This window comes from Siniperca chuatsi, linkage group LG22 (genome assembly GCF_020085105.1).
Source record: "Siniperca chuatsi isolate FFG_IHB_CAS linkage group LG22, ASM2008510v1, whole genome shotgun sequence".
Lineage (NCBI taxonomy): Eukaryota > Metazoa > Chordata > Actinopteri > Centrarchiformes > Sinipercidae > Siniperca > Siniperca chuatsi.
This window is the reverse complement of record NC_058063.1, coordinates 7,499,267-7,523,795: the sequence shown is the minus strand read 5'-3', so window position 1 is coordinate 7,523,795 and position 24,529 is coordinate 7,499,267. Positions and strand designations below refer to the sequence as shown.

The 24,529-nt window shown below is 39.3% G+C and overlaps 1 protein-coding gene across 5 annotated transcripts in view; it reads right to left on the bottom strand.

Moving 5' to 3' along the window:
* LOC122870460 (dynein axonemal heavy chain 2-like) overlaps window positions 1-22,988 on the bottom strand; it is a 39,031-nt gene extending 16,043 nt beyond the window's left edge. Inside the window, exons 1-6 of one of the 5 annotated variants that reach the window (XR_006376586.1) lie at window positions 22,818-22,988; window positions 15,440-15,645; window positions 11,442-11,540; window positions 10,364-10,464; window positions 4,163-4,241; window positions 784-3,127 (exon numbers count right to left, since the gene is read on the bottom strand). Coding sequence is in view for 2 of the 5 variants with exons in the window: in XM_044184663.1 (XP_044040598.1) it covers window positions 7,940-8,055 (116 nt within the window). In the remaining 3 variants the exon portion in view is untranslated. Of the gene's footprint in view, window positions 1-783; window positions 3,128-4,162; window positions 6,153-7,939; window positions 8,155-10,363; window positions 10,465-11,441; window positions 11,541-15,439; window positions 15,646-22,817 lie in introns of those variants that run through there. The other 4 variants (XR_006376584.1, XR_006376585.1, XM_044184663.1 and 1 more) reach the window with 4 other exon arrangements.
* Window positions 22,989-24,529: the final 1,541 nt, after the last annotated feature.

Below are 24,529 nucleotides of genomic sequence, written 5' to 3'. Positions count from 1 at the left end.
TGTAAAAAAAACTCATCGCCGTTGAATGCACATACAAATACAAATATGTGTTTGCTATAAATAGACTGACACATTTTAAAATTAAATTGTAGTCCATGTGCTCAATGGAAAATTGAAAATGAAAAATAAAATTCCCTTCATTTCCTATGTGGGCATTTAAATGTCCATGATTTTGCTCCAGAAATGTAACTGCAACAGTAACGACAGAAGAATAGTAATGTCTTGAATGGCCTAATTAGCAGACTGGCTGAGCCAAGACTTACTCTTACTTCATATCAGCATTCTTGATTCTCTACAGAGTTCAGCCTTGAGGGTCCACCATCAGCTGCCATCTTGAATGAGGAGAACGCTACATAACTTGATTGAGGCAACTTATGCTTGTGTATATAACACTTAAAGGTTATATTAAAAATATTTTATGTAGGCAAATATTTAAAAAACAACATCCACAGAGGTTTTAGAAAGGTGTGGAATAAAAGTATCACTTTTCCTAAAAAAAATATTATGATTGTGAATTAATCATTTTAATCAATCGTTTTGTTTATCTCTGTGTGAGATGTCTGAAGTTTGGTTCCTGCTTCTAACAAGACTTGTGAGCCTATAGTATAACTACGTTGGTATCACGTGGTGTAGTTGCCAGTTAGTGTGGGAAAAACGGACACTGATTATATATTATGATATATGATATATATTAGCTATCTTAGCTTAATCGTCCAAACATCAATAACCCATAAAAAAACAGTTCTGCATTAAAAAACAAAACAAAACAACTACTGACAGTCATAGTCCTTAAAACCTTAACTAATGTGTTGTCACTGGTTAGAAAATTTGAAAAATAACAGTGTCAATCCCCGAGGAGCTACGTTAACATTAGTGACGGTTGCGTCCAGTTATCTAACGTTAGTTCCTTCAAACAATGTAATGTTATAACAAAGAGGCGTATCAGAGGGGATTTAGAAGTGGGCCAGGTTCCAACATAACCGATTGCCCGGGGTCAGTACAAGTTTATGCAGGGCAAGTTGACTGACCAGTCAATGGTCCGTCCGGGCCAGTGACTGGAGTGCGTCATCTAGGGCTGGATGTTATCAATGTTATCAATAGCACCTTTAATACACAGAGTACACAATAGCAATAAATGAAAAACAAAGCCAAATGTAGCATAATCCTTCAACAAAAATACAAACTGCACAGAAAAAAGCAAACATAGTCATCAGAGAACAGAGAATGATCCAAACCTGAATGTACAGACATACTTCATAATGAAAGCTTTAAATGTTGTGTTCACTTCTCCTACTTGCTGTCACTCAGAAGGACAGAACATTGGAGCATATTTCGACAGATTTTGGACTCTGATGCCTACGGTTGAGAAGCTGTTCCTCTGTTTGCTTCGCTGATAACATCAGTTGACATCAATTAAATCATATTGCTAACAACAAATGCAGCAAGGCCAAAGTCACCCAGGGTGCAACAGTGGATGCTCTGTTTGCTTAATTTCGAAGTGTCTTTGCTTTAGTGTGCTCACTGGACTACAGCTAATCTCAGTCAATAGACCTTTAATAACAACTTGTGTGTAAATGTACTGACCGGTGACTCAGTTGTCCCTCACTACTGTGGCCTTGGACAGGAAACTGAACCCTGGTGAACATGGGATCTTTAACTCCCGTACCCGAGGAGAGGGCAGACAGAGAGCAAGGGGCAGTTACATACAGTAGGTGTGTGTGCATGTGTGTGTTATCTATTTAACACAAGGTCCAACATCTTGTCCTTGTCAAAGTTGTGATGAAGTTTACCTCACCTGCGAAAACTTTCAAGGGCACAAAGACCGGGAACAATGGGAATATTTTTTTCTCTGTTACTTTATTTTATAACTATCAGTTTGATTAATTTCCTAATCTGAGTTGTTCTCATAAGGAAATAAATGTTTCCTTGTTTTGTGACCTTCCTTGTGATCTCTCTGCTTTGTGTTTTATGTGTTTTTATCTGTTTTTTCCAACGACTCTACCGTTACAGGACTGTGATCATCAAGATGAAAATTTAGCTCAGTGAGTCAGAGGGGAGACATTTCACCTGTACGCTAGCGAACGTCATTATACTCCACAGCACTTGAGAAAATTATTTTCCACAAATCACGTCTCTTCTTTTGTAAGCAGCATCTAATTAAAAAACAAATTTAAAGTGATATTATTGTGAATGTGTGACTTTGAATCTCGACTTCTTTACAGAGAATTTTCACCTGCTGTAATCCTCTTTGAAAAGCCCCAAAAAATGAATACATATTGCCAAATAATAATAAGTTTGGTTCCAATTCACAGACAGGGAGAAGGTAAGGACCATTTTAAAGATTCAAAACAAATATGTCAGATGTATAGCAGGTGTGTACAAAGGAAGTTATATCATTAAGGGTAACTGGAGGGCTACCCATAAAATATGCATTCACACCCAAATGCTTTTTTAGTCTCTTTTATTTTTTTTTTTACTTTCATAAACTGACAGATAATTTTTTTTAATGAAAGTTGACACTTTGATTAAGTCCAAGAAATGCAGGTACACTATTTATTATGCAGCCAATCCAATAGCACCAATATTCCAAAGCTCAACTCACATTCTGACCTGCAACTCTTGAACCTTTTCATCTATTGACAAATTGCTTGGGTTGAGAGGCGTTCAATGAATGCAATCCTAATTCTAGCCAATCATTCAACTGACATTTTTGCTTCGACTCCTACAGTGATATGTCCTCAATTCAACAATTTGGCCGTGATACGCAAATTAAGACGGCAAAAAATAAACCCTGGGTTGAAAATACTACAAATTATTACTACCCCCCCCCGTTTCTCTCTATGCATGGTGTGACTCTACACACTCTGTACTTGTCAGGTTTTACTCCGCTCATTTTTAGGGCCCTTTAGTTCTCTCGTTTTCTCAGTTTTTCCTTTGACACACTCCCAATCTCCTCTCTGTCAGGCCCAAATGGCTCTGTCTCCCTGCATCTCTCCTTTCAATTTCCTTGCCTTATTCATCCCTTCATCCTGCTGCTGTCTCTCTCCCAGCTGGCTCTTGGCCTCCGCCCAGGTGGGCTCTATGCCCTGGAGGATCATGATGGCCTGCATCACTGTCTCCACCGGTGCTGGGGGATAGCCATGAGACTTGATCTTTGTCATGTTCTTTTTATTCAGACTCCATAGCAAATGAGAAAGGACATAAAATAGCTGAATGGATTACCACAGCCAAGGTATACTTGAGTCACATTTTAATTTATGAACTTTTTTCTGGTAAAAGGAAGGCCAGACACTTAGGGATTAACAAATTCATCTGGCTGCTCTTTACATTGTAGCTTCTTTGACCTCTGGATATAATATCCAATTGTCAATTGCAGGGAAATCCTTCGTGCCATTTGTGATTGTATCTGTGAGACTTATCATTCTGAATGCTGAAAGGATTCTCCTGAAATATGTGACAAAGACTCACAGATTTGACCTAGCCCTTGCTAACACTCTGTCAAAGAAAAAAACATTTCATTACTTGGTTTTTCATTCAGAGTTGGCTACATTGAATATGACAATTTTTTTTCAGAGCTTCTCAGTTTGAGCTACTATGTTACCTTAAAATGATGAGGCCAAGCACTAGGACTACACATATTTGGATAACAAGACTAAGTCTACAGCTACAGCTTTATTAGTCTGTACTTTGGCATGGTGGTGCTTTGAGCTAAATGTTAAGGGACTTTAAGTGATTTTCTGTGATTGCTCTCCATTCTTTCTCCTTCAGAGTTTGACAAAAGGTCATCCCATTATCTATAAATGGTGAATAACCACCACACTAGAACTGACCAGGTAAGTTCCAGTCTGATATAGCTAATACCCAAAGTAAATCACAGAACAAAAGATGGTTGAGGACAGAGGACTGAAAAGACCTGGAATCATTTTCTCAAAAGCTAGAAAGGCAAATTTAATCATTAAAAACTTAAATTAAAAATCTTCTTACATTTGCAGGGAGTTTCCAAAAAGCGGAGTAAATTCGAATGCTCTCAGAAAATATCCCTATATCCTATATATATATAAAGTTTAACAAGCGCCTCGTACCCATTTATAGAAGACTGAGAGCATCTTAAAGGATACGATAGGTTTGCATTTTTTTAGGTCTGTCTTAATACAATACTTACATGCCCATATGTATGTTGAAAGAGTTAGTGGTTGCTGTAATCATTCCTCCTGTCCATGTAGCCATGTAGCATAGCACTCCTAGCACAACATAAATGGATGAGAAGCAGATAAGTGACAATGTGCTCTTCTTTAAAATAATGAAATAATTATCACTGATGCAATCAACACCAATCTACTGATATTAAAATGGAAGTCCAGCTGGTCAATACCTCCACTATAATATGTTACTTTACTTGTATAGTTACTTTAAAATCATTTCATCATTATTTCCAGCACCACGGACAGGACTCTTTAAAAGACTGGTGTTTGTGGAAATGCTTTCAAAGATAAACTGATGTTGGGAAACAGGGCCCAGGAAACTTACCTGCTAATCGTGGTAAATCAGGCGGTCACTTGAGTAAAAATAACAAATGGAAAGTCCCAAAACTGACTGTTAAAACAACACAGCCTATCCCACAGCAAATGAACATGTTTGTAGAAATTCACAAAGAGCATATTAAATTATGATAAACCATTATTAGAACAATAAAAATAGAAGGCTACTGCTCTCTGACATTTCAAGACAGCTGAAGCTAAATCAAGCATTGTGGAAAAGCTACAAAACCCTAATTTGAAATGAGGGTTGGTCTGGTCGAGAGGCTTGCAAATGCAATTAAAGTCAGGTCATGTTTAATGGGCACAAAAATGAAAGCCTCCTGATGTGGAAAGCTGAAAAAAGCTCTCTGTTCCTGCTCAGCCATGTTCACGTTACTGCCTTCATTTCAGACAGCAATCCTCTACCCTCGCTCTCTCTCCCATTCAAAGGCTGCTGCACTTACAGGTTGGCCAGCCTCGAGGCTCTGATGTGCCAGATGCATTTCATAGGGCTCTTAAAGGCCTCATCATGTCAGAGGGAGGATGAGGAGACTCTAGTCATTCTGAGGTAGGAAACACCAGCCACTAAAACCTTAAGACACCCGCAGGACATCTTTGGGCCACTCACAGAACCAGTCTGGTACAGTTGACTAGCCCTGGGTACTGAAGGAAACGATTCCTGTTATCAAACACACATCTAATCCGATACCCATTATAGCTCTGTGAACACAGTCTGTCAAGTGGTACAGGTAGGGATGAGCTGAGTGTCTTACTCAAGGATACCTTCAGAAGTACGATAGTCCGTCCTGCAGTTGGTTAGATGTGGCAGATGAGTAAGAACATTGGCTAGCCTTAAGCAGCACGACCCAATTCAAAAGCACATAAAATATGGTAAAAGAGAGTATGCTCAAGACCTACAGTGTGAGTCAGTGAGTTTAGCTGGTTAATTGGTGTAGCAGGGCTCCATGAGCTCTGGCAATGTGATATGGATCCTGCTAGCAGCTAGTGGTCAGAGGGCCAGGACGCCTTGTCACCCAGAGAATGGTGATTAGCTCTGGGTAATGGTGCCTGCCAGCCCAATTAGCAGCATTATGTGTGACCACTACGCTGTGCCACTAATTACAACCAGGCCGTGAGTGTGAGTGAGTGAATCAGAAAAACACAGAGGGAAAGAGGTGTTCTGTGAGAAAGAATGTGTGTGTGTGTGTGTGTGTGTGTGTGTGTGTATGCATGCGTGTGAGTGTGACACCAGAAAGAGAGAGAATGAAGAATGAAAAATGTGTGTGTGCCACGTGTGTGTGTGTGTGTGTGCAGACACCTGACCCTCTCTGCCACAGCATCCACCCTGTCATTTCCAATTACAGCGAGCCTCAGGTCTTTGCTTCAGCATCACCCAGCTTACTAGACCTCATTTGCTCGACACCAAGCGTCAATCAGCCATTAACACACTGATTCATGGTGAGACACGGCCTACTGTCCTCAATGTAATATTGAGGAGCTGCTGAGAGGAACTGTAGGGCATAATTACATGTATCTGAGGGATCTAAGACTACTAGTGTATTTCAATTGAATCTTTTTTTACATCATTAAAAGGGCATTATTATTACAGTGGACCCAATGAACAAAATGCACAAAAGAGCAAAGTCACTAACATTAAGGAACAGTGCTCCCAATACAGAAATTCTGCACATATCAAAACACATACAAAAGACAAATGGAAGTTGAAATATAGCACGCAGCAGAACATTCAATTAACCACTGTTTCCACATAAAAACTGTTGCTACGTTTTATGCAGCGCTGAACACAATCATGTTCCAGTGCCTGTTGACGTTTACCAAATTCCACAGAAAATGCTGCTTTACATGGCAGCGTATTCCCCTCAATTTCACATGTTTATCTGAATCAAAAAATGGTACAGACAAATAAATTGGCCATTCCGGCTGACAAAACAACTTTGGTTTATTCAAATTTAAATAGATTTGACTCAGTGAATTACCAGTACTGGTGAGTCATAGTCTGATGAAGGAACACACGCAGACAAAATTACAGTGACAACAGTGCAACTCTTTCACTTTTATTTTTCTCACTGGCGTCACCTTTTTAAATTCCCTGCACTCAGATTTATATTAAAATTTCTACATACAGATTCACTTTTGAACTTGTACTAATTTGAATGTACAACTGGTAAAATTGACTATATGAATTATACAAATAATTACAGTATCTGTTTTCTAGTCTCTGCTGTAGATCAGAACATTGCTCTTCACAACTAGAACCAACTTCACCACAACAATGGTGATGTGACGTGAGGTGGTAAACATAATTCAACCTCCTTGCAAGCAACAATTCACATCCAGCTGCTAGAGGAAAGCTGAAGAGTGCTATTAAGTGCTGAGGCTCTTCAGCTTAGAAACACTGCAATGTGATTCATACTGTGCTCCTTTTCATAAACCTGTGTGTCGACGGCTTGGAAGTTGGTGTATGTGCACAGTGAGTACCTAGCCAAACACATTAGCAGATGAAATTTTCTGCTCTAATTATGGTTGTACAAGCACGGCTATTCATCTGTGTTAATGTACTCATTGAAGACTACAGGTCAGAACAGTGTGAAACAAGAGAGAACAGGATTCTCTAAGAGAGGAGATAAGCGAGGAGGGGAGAAAAAGGGGAGGCAGGAAAATATTGTGTTCCAGCCAGACCTGTTTTTTTTTTTTTTAAAAAGTGTTCATTAATCATTAAAAATGATAATGGGAAATAATGGAAATGCTGTTCAGATTTACATTTTATTTCATATATTTCATTTTATCTATACTGCTGGGTGGAATTCGGGGAGGAATTGATGAAGTTAATTAAATTTAGCGAGAGGCTGTTGCATCATGCAAGATTCACAATATTTTTTTGATGCAATGTGATTTTCTTAATTTATGCATGCAATGCATTTGTAATTTAGCCAATAAAACCAATGCAGTTAGATTTAATTACACTTTTGTGCAAAAGACTTTCATAATTCGTTTGCAACACTGAATCACATCTTTACAGCACCATATAACGTTTGGTCAGCGAAACAATATGACAGTATGAAAACAGCATAGTTAAGAAATGTAGGGTACTTTAGTCATCAGTATAACTACACTGATTACTATTGATGAGTCATCACTCATAACAAAACCACATTTTTAACTGCTGCTGTTGGTTAAAAGCTGCTTTTGAACTGTATTTTGTTCATGCTAGACAGGCTGTCTGAATCCGGTCAAAACCTTCCTTCCACAACAGATCAATAGGCCTGCAGACAAATGACTACAGGACACTACGCAAAATATTATATGAAACCATCTGAAAAAGGTGCGCTGCTTGCAATAAGTAAAACAAAAGATACTGTGGGCGACAGGGACCGGGAGAAAACCCAATAGACATAATATACCTCATCCGCCTGGAGATGGGGGATTGCTGCAGTACCCTCAGCACCTCTCCTTTCTGCAGCTGTGCCTGTGTGTGGAATCTCGTCAGGACCAGCTGTGCCTTACATGCATGCTGCATCAATCAACAGTGGTCAGTGAAAACTTATCACCCAATAATTACTCAATTTTAATACATTGCAGTTGATGCAGCAATTGTTAATTACTTTTGGGAGGTTGAGGAGTGCGTAATGGGGAGGGCACACAATTGCACCCCAATGCCCCTAATGACAACATAAACATGTTTTCAAAATTAGTATTAATGTATTTTTCTAAATGATCTCCTCAAAGACTGACTAATAGCTTGTCACATTCTTTAGTCGGCCATTAAGTGAAACTGATAATGCTGATGGACCTAACGATTTTGAAAAATATATAAGTATGTATAAAACTAAGCTGTAAAACATTTTGGCCCATGTAGCTCACCGTGTCAAGATGAGTCACACCTGTGTCTATTAATTTTAGCACTTAGCACTGCTCACTGCTTTAAATTCAAGACATAAAATCGATGATTTTTTCCCTTAAATTTGTGTATAATGATGTAACTGCATTCTGCAAGTGAATTCTGATCCGTCGTCTGTCTCTATAGCATTTTGTTAAATGATATATTTCTTGCTCAAAATTCAGAATTGATATCCAAAATCCTTGAACCTGGTTTAGTTCATAGAACAGTCCATTATTGCAGTGTGCCTGTTGAATCAGTGCGATTGTCATTTTTAACTGATTTAAGACATGTTTTTATTGTTGACCTGTTGATGTATATGATCTGACAGTTAAATAAAGGCTGTATGAAACTAATTGATCAGACTGCAGAGGCTGACATACTGTACATTCTTCTGTCAAAACTTTCAGACTTGCATGATTTAACAAATGGAACATCATGATTGTCTGAAAGAAAATGTCTCAAGTGATAATTTGAATCTTGTATATTTGTATTTTTTACTCTCTGGCCTTCATAACTCACAATAATAATAGTGCTGCTGCCAAATGCCAACCCCACTGTTTGACTTAACAACTGTAAGAATTCAGAATTATTCAAGTGGACTTGTAAAATATAAACTTTATATAGCCACTTAAATTCAGCTTAAGGGCTAAAAACCCCAAATACCATAGACACAAAAACTGAGAATGTGAGACAATCTTGGATTGGAAGGCCCAGCACATCTTTCAGTTACCACAGAATTACTAACCTGGTGTTTCGGAGGAGCCAATATTTTAAATAAAATATCAAGTAGCTCCATGCAGCTTTAACTTTCTCAAGGTAGTGGGTAAAATCTCTACCTCACATTACCTTTGCATTCGATTTTAGTCACTTTACAGAAATCCACCTTTGTGTTAGTTGTTGATTCCATAAAAAAAGTAAAAATTTTGAATAGGCAAGTATGTAAATAAGAATAAAGACAAACCTGCTTCTTCAAGTCATTACCTGCAAATTGTGTCCATTGTCTATTGAGCGGGTCTTTCATGGATCTTTCAGCTTGGAGAAAATATTATATTTGTGGGCTTTGGACTAGACGGTCTGCATCTTGAACCAGCTGGGAAAATCTGAGTAAGATTCTCTCCTGCTGCTTATACACTACTGTAGTGTCTTTGAGCAAGGTACTCAGTCTCTAACTGCTCTAAATCATCTCCGATAGTAGAAGAGTTTGCTTGTACGAGGTACAGTAGCTCTCTGCTGTGAATATGAACGAGAGTTTGAAAGTGTAGCCACGTGCTGCTGTACAGCAGGAGTGTGCTCAGTCAACCTTTCCTGGATAAATAAAAGTTGAAGGAAAAGAGAAAGCCTGATTATCTCAGAGAGATTAATAAATACGAATTACCATTCAAAATGTCACTTTGTTGATATTGGAGTCCTGAACAAAGATTCAGTTAGAAGGGAGTTACTTTTAGCAGGGGACCAAATATGAGATGACAGCAAATAACTGTGACAAATGGCGTCTGTGTAAAGTGTTCCATTTAGTGGAGATCAGCAACATAAGGGCGGCAGTCTGAAACAATTAATATTTAATGTTCAGACAGTCACGGCAATATAATTCACTGCAATTATGCGCAAATGAACTTCTTTTACACAATCTGAGGCACAACAATCTCTATCCCTCTGATATATATTTTGATTTTGATGTTTCCACTCTCTTTTGAGGAAACTATTGCAGTTAAATATGTAGTGCAGAAGCAGCAGCATGAAGAATGTGCGAGTGGAGCCATGTCTGTAAAAGAAGACTGATGGAAGCTATATGAGCCCATGGTTTGATCCAATCTAGTTGTTAATTTCTTAGAGGTTAGGGTGATTTCCTCAGTAGAAGGCATCAGATATAGTCATGTTCTTTCTCAAACATCAGTGAATGTGCACCTATGATGTAGTACCAGTGTGTGTGTGTGTGTGATCTCACCTTGTCTGAACTCCTGCTTGCCGTGCTGCTTGGTGACTTCCACCTGGAATATGTGGTACTCAGATAGAGGCGTCCATCTTAGTCAGGCTCTGTCTGCCTGACTAAGGGGAAAACACACACAAACACATGGATAAATACACACTTAAGACACAGATGGACTTTGAACACACCATGGAAAGAAAACTAAACACTTATAGACTGACTCATGCTCATGCTCAGGGATATTTTCCAAGACAGGCATATCAGCAAGTGCCTTTCTGCCTTTCATGCTGTGATTGGAGACTGAATACTTAAAGAGCACAAAATACTACTGGAACTTATTCACAGCCCTTGTGCATGGACAACATAACAAACAGAATGGCTATTTTAGAAAGTTCTTACTGACATTAAAGATGCTGGAAGATTATTTTGCATGTGATGAAATCTGCTAGAATACAATCATACAGTTTTGATTAACTGCCAAATTCCTTAATTTTTCCTTAATCAGTGGAGCATGTGATTAGCACTCTCACTAACCTTTCACTCTTTGTCCCCATAAATGGTTCATATTTTTTATTTTTCAGAAGAGTGTGGTCATTGTTTATGAAAATTAACATCTACGAAAACCCACAATACCAACACAAATGTACTGTACACAAAAGCACAAAAAATCAGTGGAGCGTTGATCCATATTGTTTCTATAGTAATGTAGTGCTATTGATTTGCAATGGCATGTGGTAAAGTGGCACATTGACAGCAGTGTGCAGAGAGCATAACCTAGTGCTGAGAGGCCTTCTCTCTTTCAACTACGGGGTAGCTTTTAGCTGCTCCTCATGCTGTGCTTTTCAAAGGAGTTTCAAACTGGGCCTGAATCATAAAACTGGCAAACAGTGAACACAGCAAAGACACATCAGCGTACAGCAGATGAGGACCTCTTATATTGATTGTGGTAATGTACTGGATTGACTGGACAGAGTGTGATGGGTGGAATTGACGCTGTGGGTTGATGCATCAGGAGAATTTAATTCAAAGTCTATTGTCAATTTAAAAATGTGTATGAGGGTGTGTGTGGATGTGTGTGTTGTGTTCTCAGACACACTGTGCTCGATGGCGTCTCGGAAGAGCACCAGGCTCATGGGCACTACGCCTGGTGTCAAGTTGTAGTCCTCCAGCTGGGTTTCCATGAACTTCTTGAGACCTGTCATGTCCAATGAAATCAACAACAAAAACAAAGATCATCCAGTGTATACACAACAACAGTACCTGTATGTTTTGGATGACGTTCCCATTTGTTAAATCATGAAAACAGAATATGAAAATATTTTCATATACACACACGTGCAAATATGACGCCAAGCGAAAAGGTCCTGACTTTCCAGCAGCACTTGGAAACCTATTGCCATTTTCCTAAAATTATAACTTTGTTTTCTGATTGGTATGTTTAAATGTTGCACAATATTCAAGTTTATTATATATCAGGATAAACCCCTTGAAATGTACCATCTTGGTTTCAAGGAGGTACCTACGCAACTTTGCATGGTGCTAGCTTCAAATGGCAAGCAAGAGGTACATGAATTATTTAACTTTATAAAACTCAGAAATCATGAAACAAGACATCAGTAAAGTGCACGCAGCACACTAATGTTTACCAACTGTGGTCACTCATTGCTGTGTAGGAATCACTTTTAGAAACAGATTTCAATCTGTTTTGCTTCATACCCCAATAAAAAATCTTTTCCACCTACACAGAGCAATGAACCTGACAGCAGAATTTCATTTGGGCAATCAGGGCGAATATAGGGCATTGCAATTAGAGAATGGGATGTTCTTCTCTGTTGCAACCCTGTTCCAGATTTAGGCTGATAAAGTGAGTTTATTTTTGCATTAAGGTCTTGCCTAGTGCGCATTGAAGTTTATTTGCACAACATTAGCACTTAAGTGGAAGGATAAAAAATATGACAGTCAAAAAAGAGAGAAAGCAGATGCAATCAATAATATGCCGCTGAGATAAAAATGCCTAAGAGGCTTATATCTACTTGTCACCTCAAGACAAACAACAACAAATCAAAATGAAACGCTATATCACTACCATCACAGACAACCAACAGCAAATGACAATCCAAAAATAAGAGAAAATCAACCGTATCCATAAAACAACAAAAGAAATGATAATTATTGTATATCATCGTAAAGGAAAAATGTCCATACTAGTAACATAAATAAAAACACCTGTACAGCTCTTCAACAATTTGTCTGGTTTCAGAACAGCACGGCAAATGCATTAATAAATTAGACAGTTTGATGGTTTGAGACCTTAATAACCTAAATTAACACACTTGGGCAGGGAAAACACTTACATTCCCGCTTGAAAAACAATCTGACATTCAAAAAAAAAAAAAATCTTCTTTCTAGTTGATAACAAGAATATTCTCAGACACATTATTGTCTCTGCAGAAAAATGACATTCCATGCTGTATTTTAATGCAGCACAGTTAATACGGTTGACCAGTTTGGATCTGGTGACTGGAGAGATGACCACTCCAGTCACCAGATCCAAACTGGTCCAACTGGACACTGGAGTAGGAGGAGCACGAGCTAAAGACAGGTTAACATGCATTAAATGTGATAGTGTAATTGCCTTGTTTGTGCCATATGGACTTTTTTGTGTTACACATGTTTTTTTCTTACAGATCAGATTAGATTAGTTGACAAAAAGCATCCTAAAATCTAACTGGTAGGCCTTGAAATAAATAACAAAACAGATGAACATTAGTTTATACCATTTTCTGCCTCTTTATTACCATTGATTTTACCATGATAATGTAATTATGTGAAAAATGTAATACGTTTGGATTTACAATGGATTTCAATTGAGTCTTTAGCTTTCGTCAACAGATTTTCCATAAAAATGTCAACCCAGTTCTGATGTATTCTGTACGTACTGAACACTTATGCGTAGAAACCCTTCTATGAATATCACATAGATATCAGATTTATCTCTGTGTTATTGTAGCGGTAGAAAACATGTGCAATCTATGCTTATAGAGTGGACAATATCTGGAATATTACACACACGACAAATGGGACTGCAGTGCTCACAAAGAATATTAGATATTCAAATATCCAGCTGATATAAGTCTGGAGGGAAAAGCAGGTGGAAGGAGCAGTAAGACAAGTTGGTTGAGTGAGTGCAAGAAGAAAAGATACACAAATTAGAGAGAGACAAAGATGCTGGCTACCCGAAGCACTAATGGATCCAGTCTGTTGTTGGTATGAGGGATGTCTGGGTGAGCTCTCAGCAGACCCCGAAACACCCAGAAGGAAATACAGAGGTTGACAAAGAATAAAAACAGATACAGAAGATAGAAATCTCTCTATGCAACAGTTTAACTGTATATCCTCTCCTGGCTGAAGGTTCATTACATGGAATGGAAATAATAGTTTAACTACAGAATGTATAGTAGCACTGGAGTAAAGTAACATTTTTGTGTAAATTTAGACCCATACTTGATGAAAGATGAAGGAGAGTAACAAAGTAATTTCATATTGTCCACTTCACATATTCAAGAGGCAAGGCAACTCTATTATTATTTTCTGAATGCAATATGGCTAAAAAGCAAACTTATCTTGTTTCTTTGTGGCAGTGGATTAAGCAGGCATGAGAGGAGAAGAGTGGAGAGAGGGAGAAGAGAACAAATACCGGGATAAAAACCAGGAGAGAGAAAGGAGAGAGCCGGGGACAAGTGGCGGAGGTAAGATGGACCAGGAAAGGTTGAAAGGAGCACAACAACAGAGATGAAAGACTGCCAGAAAATTGAAAAAGACTGAAACAAGACAAGAGGTGAGCTGGAGAAGGAGTGAGCAATGAGTGGAGAGAGAAAGGAAAGTATGAAAAGCCAAAAAACAAAACAAAAAAAAGGACATAAACAAAGAGAGACAGACGAAAGATGAAAAATTGAGACGGGGGAAACATTTGCAGGCAGCCTCTCAGTCAATCATAATCTCCTGGGTGTTGGATATGAGAGAGAGAGTGCAATTTTGCAGTGGTTATCATTATCATCATGGCTATAATCATAATCAGGGTAATTCCAGTGTGGGGAGATGGAAAGGCGGATGGCAAAGGGTGATGGAGGAGGATAAAATGTCAGATAGGAGGAACAAGGACATTACCAGGTGTAACCATGGTGAAATGCACAGAGACAGTGATACAGTAGGTGGATGAGAGAAAATAGACAGATTGCTAAAATGAGTATGAGGCTCTTTTAATTAAATCAGACACTCACAATTACCAGGTTTACAAAGCCTGTGTTGATAATTATAATGTTAGCTTTCAGGGCACCGCAAAGCAGTGGTAACGTAATGAAAGAATAATATAATAAGGATTTTTGGTAGGCTATATCAGAGAAAGAGGTATGAAACCCTTTCAATTCAATGACCCTGCTGAAACAACCCATTTATTACCCAGATTATAAAACTGTAGCTGTCTGCTGTTTAGATACTTAGATACTACTACTACTACTGAAATATAAAGTCAAAAACCGTGCAGCAATCAGAAAAAAGTACAGCAAAGAAAGTATAATGCTTTTTCGAACGGTACAGGAGAAGTTTCAAGGCAATGACTTTATATGTAATGTAATGAATCATACAGTATAATACTTACAGACATTCTGAATGTATGGCAATGGTAAAATAGGGTGCATGGCTAAACAGGAAAAGTGGAAATTTAAGTGAAGGAGAGGACTGAGAGGAGAGGAGAGGAGAGGTCTTACATTATGGAAGGTCACACTGACCTGAGATGTGAGCACTCCCTCCACAAGGGGGGGCCCATGGACGAAGAACCACATACGCACAAAAGTTTATGCAAATGTAAAGATACAAGCAATTGAACTTAAGTAAGTATAACTGTAAAATCAGTAACACACACATTTGAAAAGAAAACACCATACAAGGTTCTTGTGTACAATTAGTCCCACACACTGAAAAAGAAAGGTGATTAAGAGGTAATTATAGGGGAGACACTAAAGAGGCAGAAAATTGATAATGTCTTATCTCACATACAGGCTACACTTCCCCCCTAACCAAAATGCCCTCTCTTACCTCGACAGACCTAAGGGTCTATTTATGGTGGTTACACCAGAAGCTGTAGTCCAGCGGTGGCTGGCAGCCAAAGTGGTCAGGTGCCGGTATGTTAAGGTCATCCAGGAAGCACAGCAGGTGTTTCCCGCCTGCTGGCACAAACACAAACCTTTGATTCTCTTTTCTATTCGGCTCTCCACTATGGCTTGGACGTTATTATGCGTGTTCTGGACAGTGGTGGAGACACAAAGGAAGAGAGGGAGAGATTCAAAGAACAGTTATACAGTTATGGTGTCTTTCATAGTGTAACCAAGCAGCCGGTTGCACCAGCTGTTTAAACTTGGCCAATGACAAATGCTTATTAAAACGAGATTTATCACTGAATTAACTGCAGAAACCTCCATAAAGCTTAGTTGTCACTAAATATTAACACATACCAACTACTAGGTGTAACTGCTGTATAAAAAAACTGGTGAGAAATTAGTAGCTAGTATTTCCCTCTAACTCAAAACTGCACAAATATTTATTAACGTGATCTGAGACATCACTTTCTTCTATCTATGCATATAAAAATAGTAAAAAACCCATTGCATTACCTTTAGCAGTAGAATGGCAGCTAAGATTATTTTGCTGCTTGGCCTGTTGAGACTGTTATTTCTGGAATTGTTTTGATGCTGCAGTGATTTTTGTGTTTATGTTGTTTACTAGAAGTTACTAAGAACTTAGCAAGAACTTTACACACTTACTGTACATAGTAATACATATTTGACATCAACTCAGGAAGCCAGCTGCTAGTGACTAATAAATTGTGGGTTGAAGTGATAATTTGATTAAACTCCTCCGTTTGTGCACCTTACGGCTGACTCACCTAAAAACACATGTTAATTAATGCTAAAATGGCATTATAGTTTGCATTCACCAAACCCTTCTGCACATGTTCCTAAATCAGATTTGTTCTTTCTTTGCATGTTATCATATTTGTAACAACACACAAACGTCAAATAATTGAGTCAGTAAAACTCTACTTTAAAACCGATATTTGTACATAATACAAAATCACCATAAAAACTAACTGAATTGAAATAAATATTAAAAAGTCAAAAGCAGCATTTAATCCATGAGGCGATAAATTGTTTAGTTACACTAAAATGTCACTAGATTAAAGTAAATTGTTAGATCAACTTCAGTAAATAACCAAAAGATAGATTTTTTTTCAGAGAGCTAACACAATTCTGTAAGAAAATCAAACGAGACCATGCCTTACAGTACCTCCAAATTCTCTATTTAAAATAATACTTTTTGGAGTCAGACTTCCTAGAAGCCACACAAAATATTCATTTTCAGAGACAAATAGAAGCTTTGGAGTAAGGTATTAAAATGGGTGTGAGAGTAAAAGTGTGAGGGAGGAGGAGATGGATTGATATGAGCAAAATGATTCAAGCCAGGTGAAATGCATCAAATTGGAGAAGATAAGGGGAGAATAAGAGAAATTGAGCTATTAAAAGAGGTGCATGACTCTGAGAAAAAAAAAGGAAGGAAGAGGGAGAGTGAGGCACTCACGGAGGCTAGAGAAAGATGAATAGATGTGCAGATGAACAGAAGGAAGGAGAGTGGATGAAGGATAGAAAGTTGGAAAAGGCAGAGTGAGAGAGAGAGAGAGAGAGAGAGAGAGAGAGAGAGAGAGAAAGAGAAAGCAAGTGTAAGATTCATGGAGAGCACTTATCCCGAAATATATATGAATCCATGGCAGGAAATGAGACAGATGCAGAAAAGAGAGGGGGGGAAAATGGCAGGGAGAGAGCTGCCAGGTTAGAATGACTCTTGCTCAGAGTAGTTGCCTGGGAAAGTTTGGTGGTAATGGTGATGGATGTGGAGGAAGAGGGTGGGGACCATGCGGTGGGGTTGTGGTGACTGATGGTGATGATGGTAAAGGTGGGGGGCTCCACCATCCCTGGCTCTCTAATAGCCCTTCATCAGAGCTGTCCAGCACTGACGTGACTCAGCCTAATTGCGGTGCCTTGGAGCAATGTGTCACTTTTACTCTAATTGTGGTGAAGCCGAGATGGAGGCTACTCAGAGTCGCCACGTGGTCGGACGGAGGCAGATGCAGACACAAAGAGAAGTAGCGCATGCACACCCAACACCTGTACTCATCCACCTTTGCATGGCTGCATCACATGCTGTGAGTGAGGTTGGCTTGTCCAAAGTTATATTTAGCTGACAGGTGAGATGTGTGTGCTATAGCTGTGCAAATCTAAGACATGGAAAGACAAGGACAAACACACATGTTTGTTTGTAAAGCTCCAAAGACACTTGATCCTTCATATCCCATAATGCATCTGATACCATCATTTTGATTGAGCCTCCTTCTCTGGTAAATGCAAACGTCTTTCAAACCCATTCCCCAAGTTTGTAGCCCAAGCTTTCTATTACATTTTCATCGCATTATATATTTTTAACGTTATAAACCATGCATTGTTTACATTCATGTTTGCTTCCTAGTAGCCTTCTTGTCTTGTCTTTGTTGGCGCATTCATATATTTGTTGGCACGTTACCACCACCAATTGTTGATCAGCAGAATAGCATGAAACTAATGACAGGAGGTAAATCGCACTGTCCGCATACACAGGCATTTGCATGTGCATCCTCGCGCACGATACAAAGAAAATGTAAAACACTGCCTCATAGCGATGCTAGTGGTCAAAAACTCCATAAAGATGTAATTTGTCATGCTCTAACAGGTGCAGCAAAGCTAACAGGACAGTGGGGGACATGTCAATCAAGTTTGCACACACCCACACAGACCTGAGAAGAGGTCTAATCATCTAGAATAAGTGAAAAAACATGTGTGCAGGAGGTACCACAGGTGTGCAGGGCCTGCTGAGGACTGCTAATGTAGAACCTTAATAAACTTAAATCAAAATGTCCTTCCTCTGCAAAGATGTCCTCATTCTAAATAGGCAGGCTCTTGCAAGGATAGAAGAACAAGAGCACAGACCTGGCATACACACACACACACACACACACACACACACACACACACACACACACACACACCTCATGCACAGGCACCATTCTGTGAAGACACATTGACAGTGAGGGCAGTCCACTTGGAGTTATCCAATCCCTGCAGGACGCTCTGGGTCACTGAGGTTTTACCAGTGCCCACTGGCGCAGTGAGCAGCATTGGGTACCGATCCAACACCAGAGCCTTAACCAGGAAGTTGTAGTGAACTGTGTCCACTTTAATCTAATAGATTACAGTTCATTCATAATATTATAGAATGGAGCGCTGCAGGAAAGAGCAGAGAATATAGAGAAGTAGATGTGCTGTTGATATTAGTGATTAGATGTTATCACATCATATGTACACCTTACATTTAAATTTAGAAACTCATTGTGGTTTGACTGCAGAAACTGTTGCTTGTTGGTTTTTGAAGGTGGCATTTTGTACACTGTTTAGGCAAGACTGTCTCTGATAAGCAGTCAGTAAAGTAACTAAACTGACAGACGGGGAAATGGATGAAAGGATGAGCGGAAAGTGGGATGAGATGAGACAGAAAGGATAAGAGGGGAGGGATGAAAGCGTGACAGGAGAGAGAAAGACAGAGATAAAAGATAAGGGATGAAGGGTAAGAATGAGAGAGACAGATGAAAGCATGAGGGGTAACAGTGATGACACGAGGAAGTGAGAGAAGTATGGTGGAACGAGAAAAAAAGAAAAGATAAAGAGACAGGGGTGAGGAGAGAAAAAGGAAGGGAGAGGAGCGTGACACATGGGAATGACAGAGGATGGGTAAACTGGGGTGAAAAGGGTAGTGGATTAGAATAAAACAAACTATCTACACAACCCTGAGAGACAGAAAATATCGCAACGTAAAAGTAAAAACAGTCAAATCAATCTGACATCATCGATACATTTCAACATCATTTTGAAAGGAAAAATTTCTGTTTTAACAAATAAAACTTAGTATTAGTATTATATACACTGACTGACTCCTTTTCGCCATTTTCCATGTGGCCAACATTTTCATTTAAGTATAAAAAAGCTGCCTTTTCCCCTACTGAAGATGGCTAATCAAAGTTTTTAAACTATATCGCAGGCAAAATAGAAACGAAAACATAGCTTTAAAATAATTCATTAAGGGTAAAGCCTTTTGTGAAGATATAATGAAAAAACATGTATTTTGTACTGCTTTCACTAAGGATTGTAGTAATTTCTTAACTTAAGTGTAGACAATTTAAGTTTTTCAGACTCTTCACCTACATGTGCCTGGAAACAAAAACATTCTTTATATTGTCTGAGACCCACAGCACATTAAAAAGTAGACATGTAGGCGTAACTGCTAATCGTATAGCAAGATACCGTAGGAAAATGACCAAAAAGTAAGGGTTATATAAGAAATTATAATAAAACAACACTTTGAAGAGATTCTACATACAGCACACACACACACACAAACACACGCACAATTGAAGTTTTTCTGGGTATGGCGGTGAGGTTGTTGACTGTAGGCGAGCAAACCTAGCAGTAGGTGGCTGGCAGGCTGTGTCAGGTGCACATATACACACCGACTCACACATAAGCACGCACACCACCTGAGGTCAGGTACACAAGGCCAGATGGTTACTGGCTTGGCAGCATAGCACCAGCCCTTTGGCAGCTTATCTTCAAAAGAAGACCAGGTTTTATTCTTGATGTCCAGTGTGGGCAAAATAGTGTCCAGAAAGAGTTCAGAATGAAAGAGTTCAATGCATAAAAGGTTCAGACAATGTTGGTACCTGCCAAGAGAGGGATTTCAGTTGGTTGGACAAATAGGCAGCAAGTTAGATATTATTCTCAGCCTGTGGTGTGTTTACAGGGGCTATCAGTGAGATTTTGCTCTTTAGTAACATTTAGTGGCAGCTGTGAGAATCTTCAAAACTTGTGTCTTTCTCCACAACCCCCAGTTAAAGGAGGGAATGGGAATGTAATCCAAAAACACACCAATTCCAAAACACATGTGTGACGAAGATTATTCTGCATCTCATTTCATGGTTTTCATGCTGTGGGTTCATTGATGTTAACGCTTGTGCAACATAGAAGGATTCAATGGTCTGCAGTTCTTGGCAGCCGTGAAAGACAGCCCTATACAGAGCATGAAACATAAATGAGCAGAGTTGGCCAGTACTACAGGTGGTACTGGCCAACTCTGGTACTTGAAGCACTGCTAGTAATTGTTATGAAGCACCTTTCCTTTCTCATGATTAAGATATATTTGGCAGCTTCATCTGCCTATCATATTGGCTTTTGTGGTCTGTTGCCTTCAGTACATTTGTCATAGGTTTAGTACAATTATTGAATCCTCCAACGTTCCCACGTGGTACTTTGTTTGCACCTTTTGATTTTGTAGATCTTTGGTTTGTATTATATGTGTTGTAACCTGTTCCTCTCCTTAATAGCACAGCATGGCGGTATGTTTCTGAAGAGAAATAAGGAAACTTGCATTAATTGATTTTTACTGTTTAAGTTCATATGGCAAACGTGTCGGCAGAAAGTTGCATATTTACACATCCAACTGATATGGAGTAACATTAGCATTAATTTGCTTTTAGTGCATTTAGCTCTGTTTTGGTCTCTACCAACTCCTGAAGGATATATCCAACAACTGATCTGCTAAATGCTCCATTATGTTCACCAGCTAGACGCTAACTTTGTCTGTCTGCCATTTGGTGCACGGTAGGTAGTGTACAGTGGGTTTATCTGAGCCTTTTCACTGAAATACAGTAGCTGCCTGCTGTGACTGGTGAGCGCGGTGAGAGTGAACAAAACAGTAAAGTTGCAGGCTGGAAAACCAAAACATTGAGCTGAAAGATGCTGAGAAGCTCCACGGAACTGACTGGCTCTACAGAATCCGTTGATAATTCTCTATCGGTTTAATAACTACGAGCGACCCCTTTCATGTACATGTAGTCATTTGATCCATTGTCACCTCAAAAATATTGATTATAGCAGCTTTAAGTACTGCCTGCAGTACTCCTGCAATGTGAATCATATTTCCAGCTCCATGCAAATACAGCACCTCATGTAGAGAGAAAAGTGGAAACCTGAGAAGTTCAAAGAGTTTTCAACATGCCTTTGTTGAACTGCCAAAGTATGCAGACGTCTACTAACCCACTGATGGGATCAAAGACACACACACACACAACACATGGAAACAAAGAAATGCAGGGCTGTGAAGCAAAAAAGTATCTCCTTATGTGCTCTGCTTAACTTAACCATAAAACAAGTTTAACTTATTTCCAAGTTTTCAACTAAAGAAAGCAGACAGTGATAAGAGTGAGACAATAATAGCTTAAAAGGTGGACTACAAACATTTGATGTTCATGTTATTTCCACTTCACAGACATAAAAAGGGAAAGCTATTCAGCATGACGCAAATGACAAAGTAATGGGGTGGAATGGGATAGAGTCAGTCTCAACATTTTATGTTCCTGATTTTGTTATATGAAATGCCATCTAGGTAGCAGACAGCGATGACTCCACAGAGCCAAATTAAAGTTCAAGTCTCTGAACATTTCTCAAATATTTTACAGGGTCAACTTCAGCCTGTGGAGCGAAGATATTTGAGATATTTTCTGATTATTCCCCCATGATAGCAACATAACGGCTCTAACAATCTAATAATCTCATCATCTTAGTGTTGCTTTATTTGTGTTAGGTGTACCCCTGATGTTACAGTAAATGCACCAGAGTATGGTGACAAAGTAAAACGTGTACCTGCAGTCCCTGGGCAGGAGACAATGAGGTGACAATCAACATTAATACAAATCAAGACTAAACATAATCAACTGGGAATAATGTGATTATCCTGGCTATTAAACATGTAGAAGTAAATTATTATATAATGGCATGAGTCCAAGACTAATGGCTGTGTTGCTGATATAAACAAGCCAGCCAGATATAACTTCCAAACAAAAGCTAACTTTCAAAGAAACTGCCAACTTATAAATAAAATGTGTAGTCAGCAATTACTGGATTGGTGTTTTAAACAATGAATGCTCACTCATGTGGAGAAATAGTTATTGTATTGACAAAGGAGTGTCCTTAGGCCAGTGAGTTTGTGAGGCAGGCTAAGCTTGATTTAATAGTCTCTCCAACATTTAATCATGTAAAACACACAAACACGGTGCTGATTTGTTGCCTGTCACTTTATTTCCATTTCTAATGTGAGCCAGACTGTCAGCTAAATGGATCAAGCCACTTGGATGTTCCGGCTCCTTTTCCGTTTTATTAATCCTGGCCTATTTTTGTGCTTCTGCCTTGTCGGATGTGCAAGACCGAAACAGAAACCTTTTCCTTTGGAGAACTTTAGTTACTACCCAGAAGAAAACAACTTCTAGTCAGTGTATACTCACTGTTTTCCATTTGGAAATTAAGTGCCAGGTTTGGTGAATCAGGTTTCCATTCTCAGCTGTTCAGGCAAGGAGACTTTCCCTTCTTGATGAGTGTGGGAACCTTGTTGTCATCCATGACGGAGTTGTCACATCCACAGTGTGTCTACAGTTCCGTCAAACACAATCCACTGGTTCCTCATCTAAAAATAAAAGGGAGAAGCAGAGCGTGTGTGGCAGAAGAAGTGAGGTAAAGTACAAATACCAGCGATGGTTACATCTCAACACAGTTTGTGCTAGCAATGATAAAAGACTGTAGGACTACCCCACATGCTAACTCTTTGTTCATACATGGCATGACATTTCCATATTTTAGTGCCCGGCAAAGCAGGACCAAACTGTTGCTGTCCAATGTCCTTAATAATATTCTCCCTTTTTACCCTTCGTTTTGTCCACGTTACTTCACTTGATGCTAATTTCCACTCAAATTGGCCTTTCCAGTTTGTTCTATTCCAAACCAAGGAGTGCAACAAGTCACAGTAACTTTAAATGTGAACGAGACCAAACCAACAACAGGGAAAGACAGACAGACACACAGAGGAGGAAATGCAAACACACGTTTGACAAGTAAAACTGTCACAAGCCTTCTGGGATTGAGCCTTTTGGCAAATAAAGGTAGGAGGGAAAGATAAACAAGTCAAGCTGAAAGGAGGTGCAGTCAAGCACTCAAGCAGACATACGCAATCGCAGACTCACACACACATACATTCATATACACTCATGCGTCTGCTGATGCACCTGCACGCATGTTCACATAAGGACAGACGCAACGACAAAGCAGATGGTAAACTAAGGAGACCAAACTACTCCACAAACCATAAGAGTTAGAATTCAATAAAAGGGAAATAAAAAGAAGATATTGAGGAAAAATGGAGGCAAATGGAAGGCGTGCCCATGAATGCAAGCGTACACACACACACACACACACACACACACACACACATATACACACAGAAGTGCCAGCAGGTGATAGCATGATTGATTTATAGACAGATTGGTGGTTGTGTCTCAGCTGTTAGAGCCATCTCATCTCAGTGCATGGACTGCAACGCACAAACACAGCTGGGAGCAGGCGGAGGGGTGATCAGAGCGAGAACAGTGCAGAGATAAATATCGAGTCACTGTGATAAGAAGTGGAAGGCATGAAAGGCAATGAATTTGAAGGAAGAGAAACCGGTAGAGCAATTAGAGGTGGGGAAATGGAACAGTGGAAAGGAGGGAGGAAATAAGGAGCGTTACAGGGATGAATACGATGAATGGATGCAGTGAAAATGGATGGATGTGCGTGTGTGTCTGTGTGTGTGTGTGTGTGTGCATATAAGCTACGGAGTGTGTTTTCATTTGCTCTAGTGTAATGGTTACTATCAGATTTTGTCCTGGTTGTGTGTTTACACAGGTAAACATCATAACACCAAAAAGTCTGGCAGAAGGCCCTCCATGCACTGGGCAAAGTGTACTTGACTGTGTACGTGGACTTATTTATGAAAATGGTGCCCCATGTGTCATGAAGGTAGCACATATCTGTCGGCTCCCTCCCCAGGCCAATGGTGGTAGCAGTGACGCAGACCAGAGAACGCACAGGAAACTGCTAATTCCAATTTGGGAAAAACATCAAATTGCAAAAAACTCTCTCTCTATCACTTGCCCTCTCCCACCCACATATAGTACATGCTTTT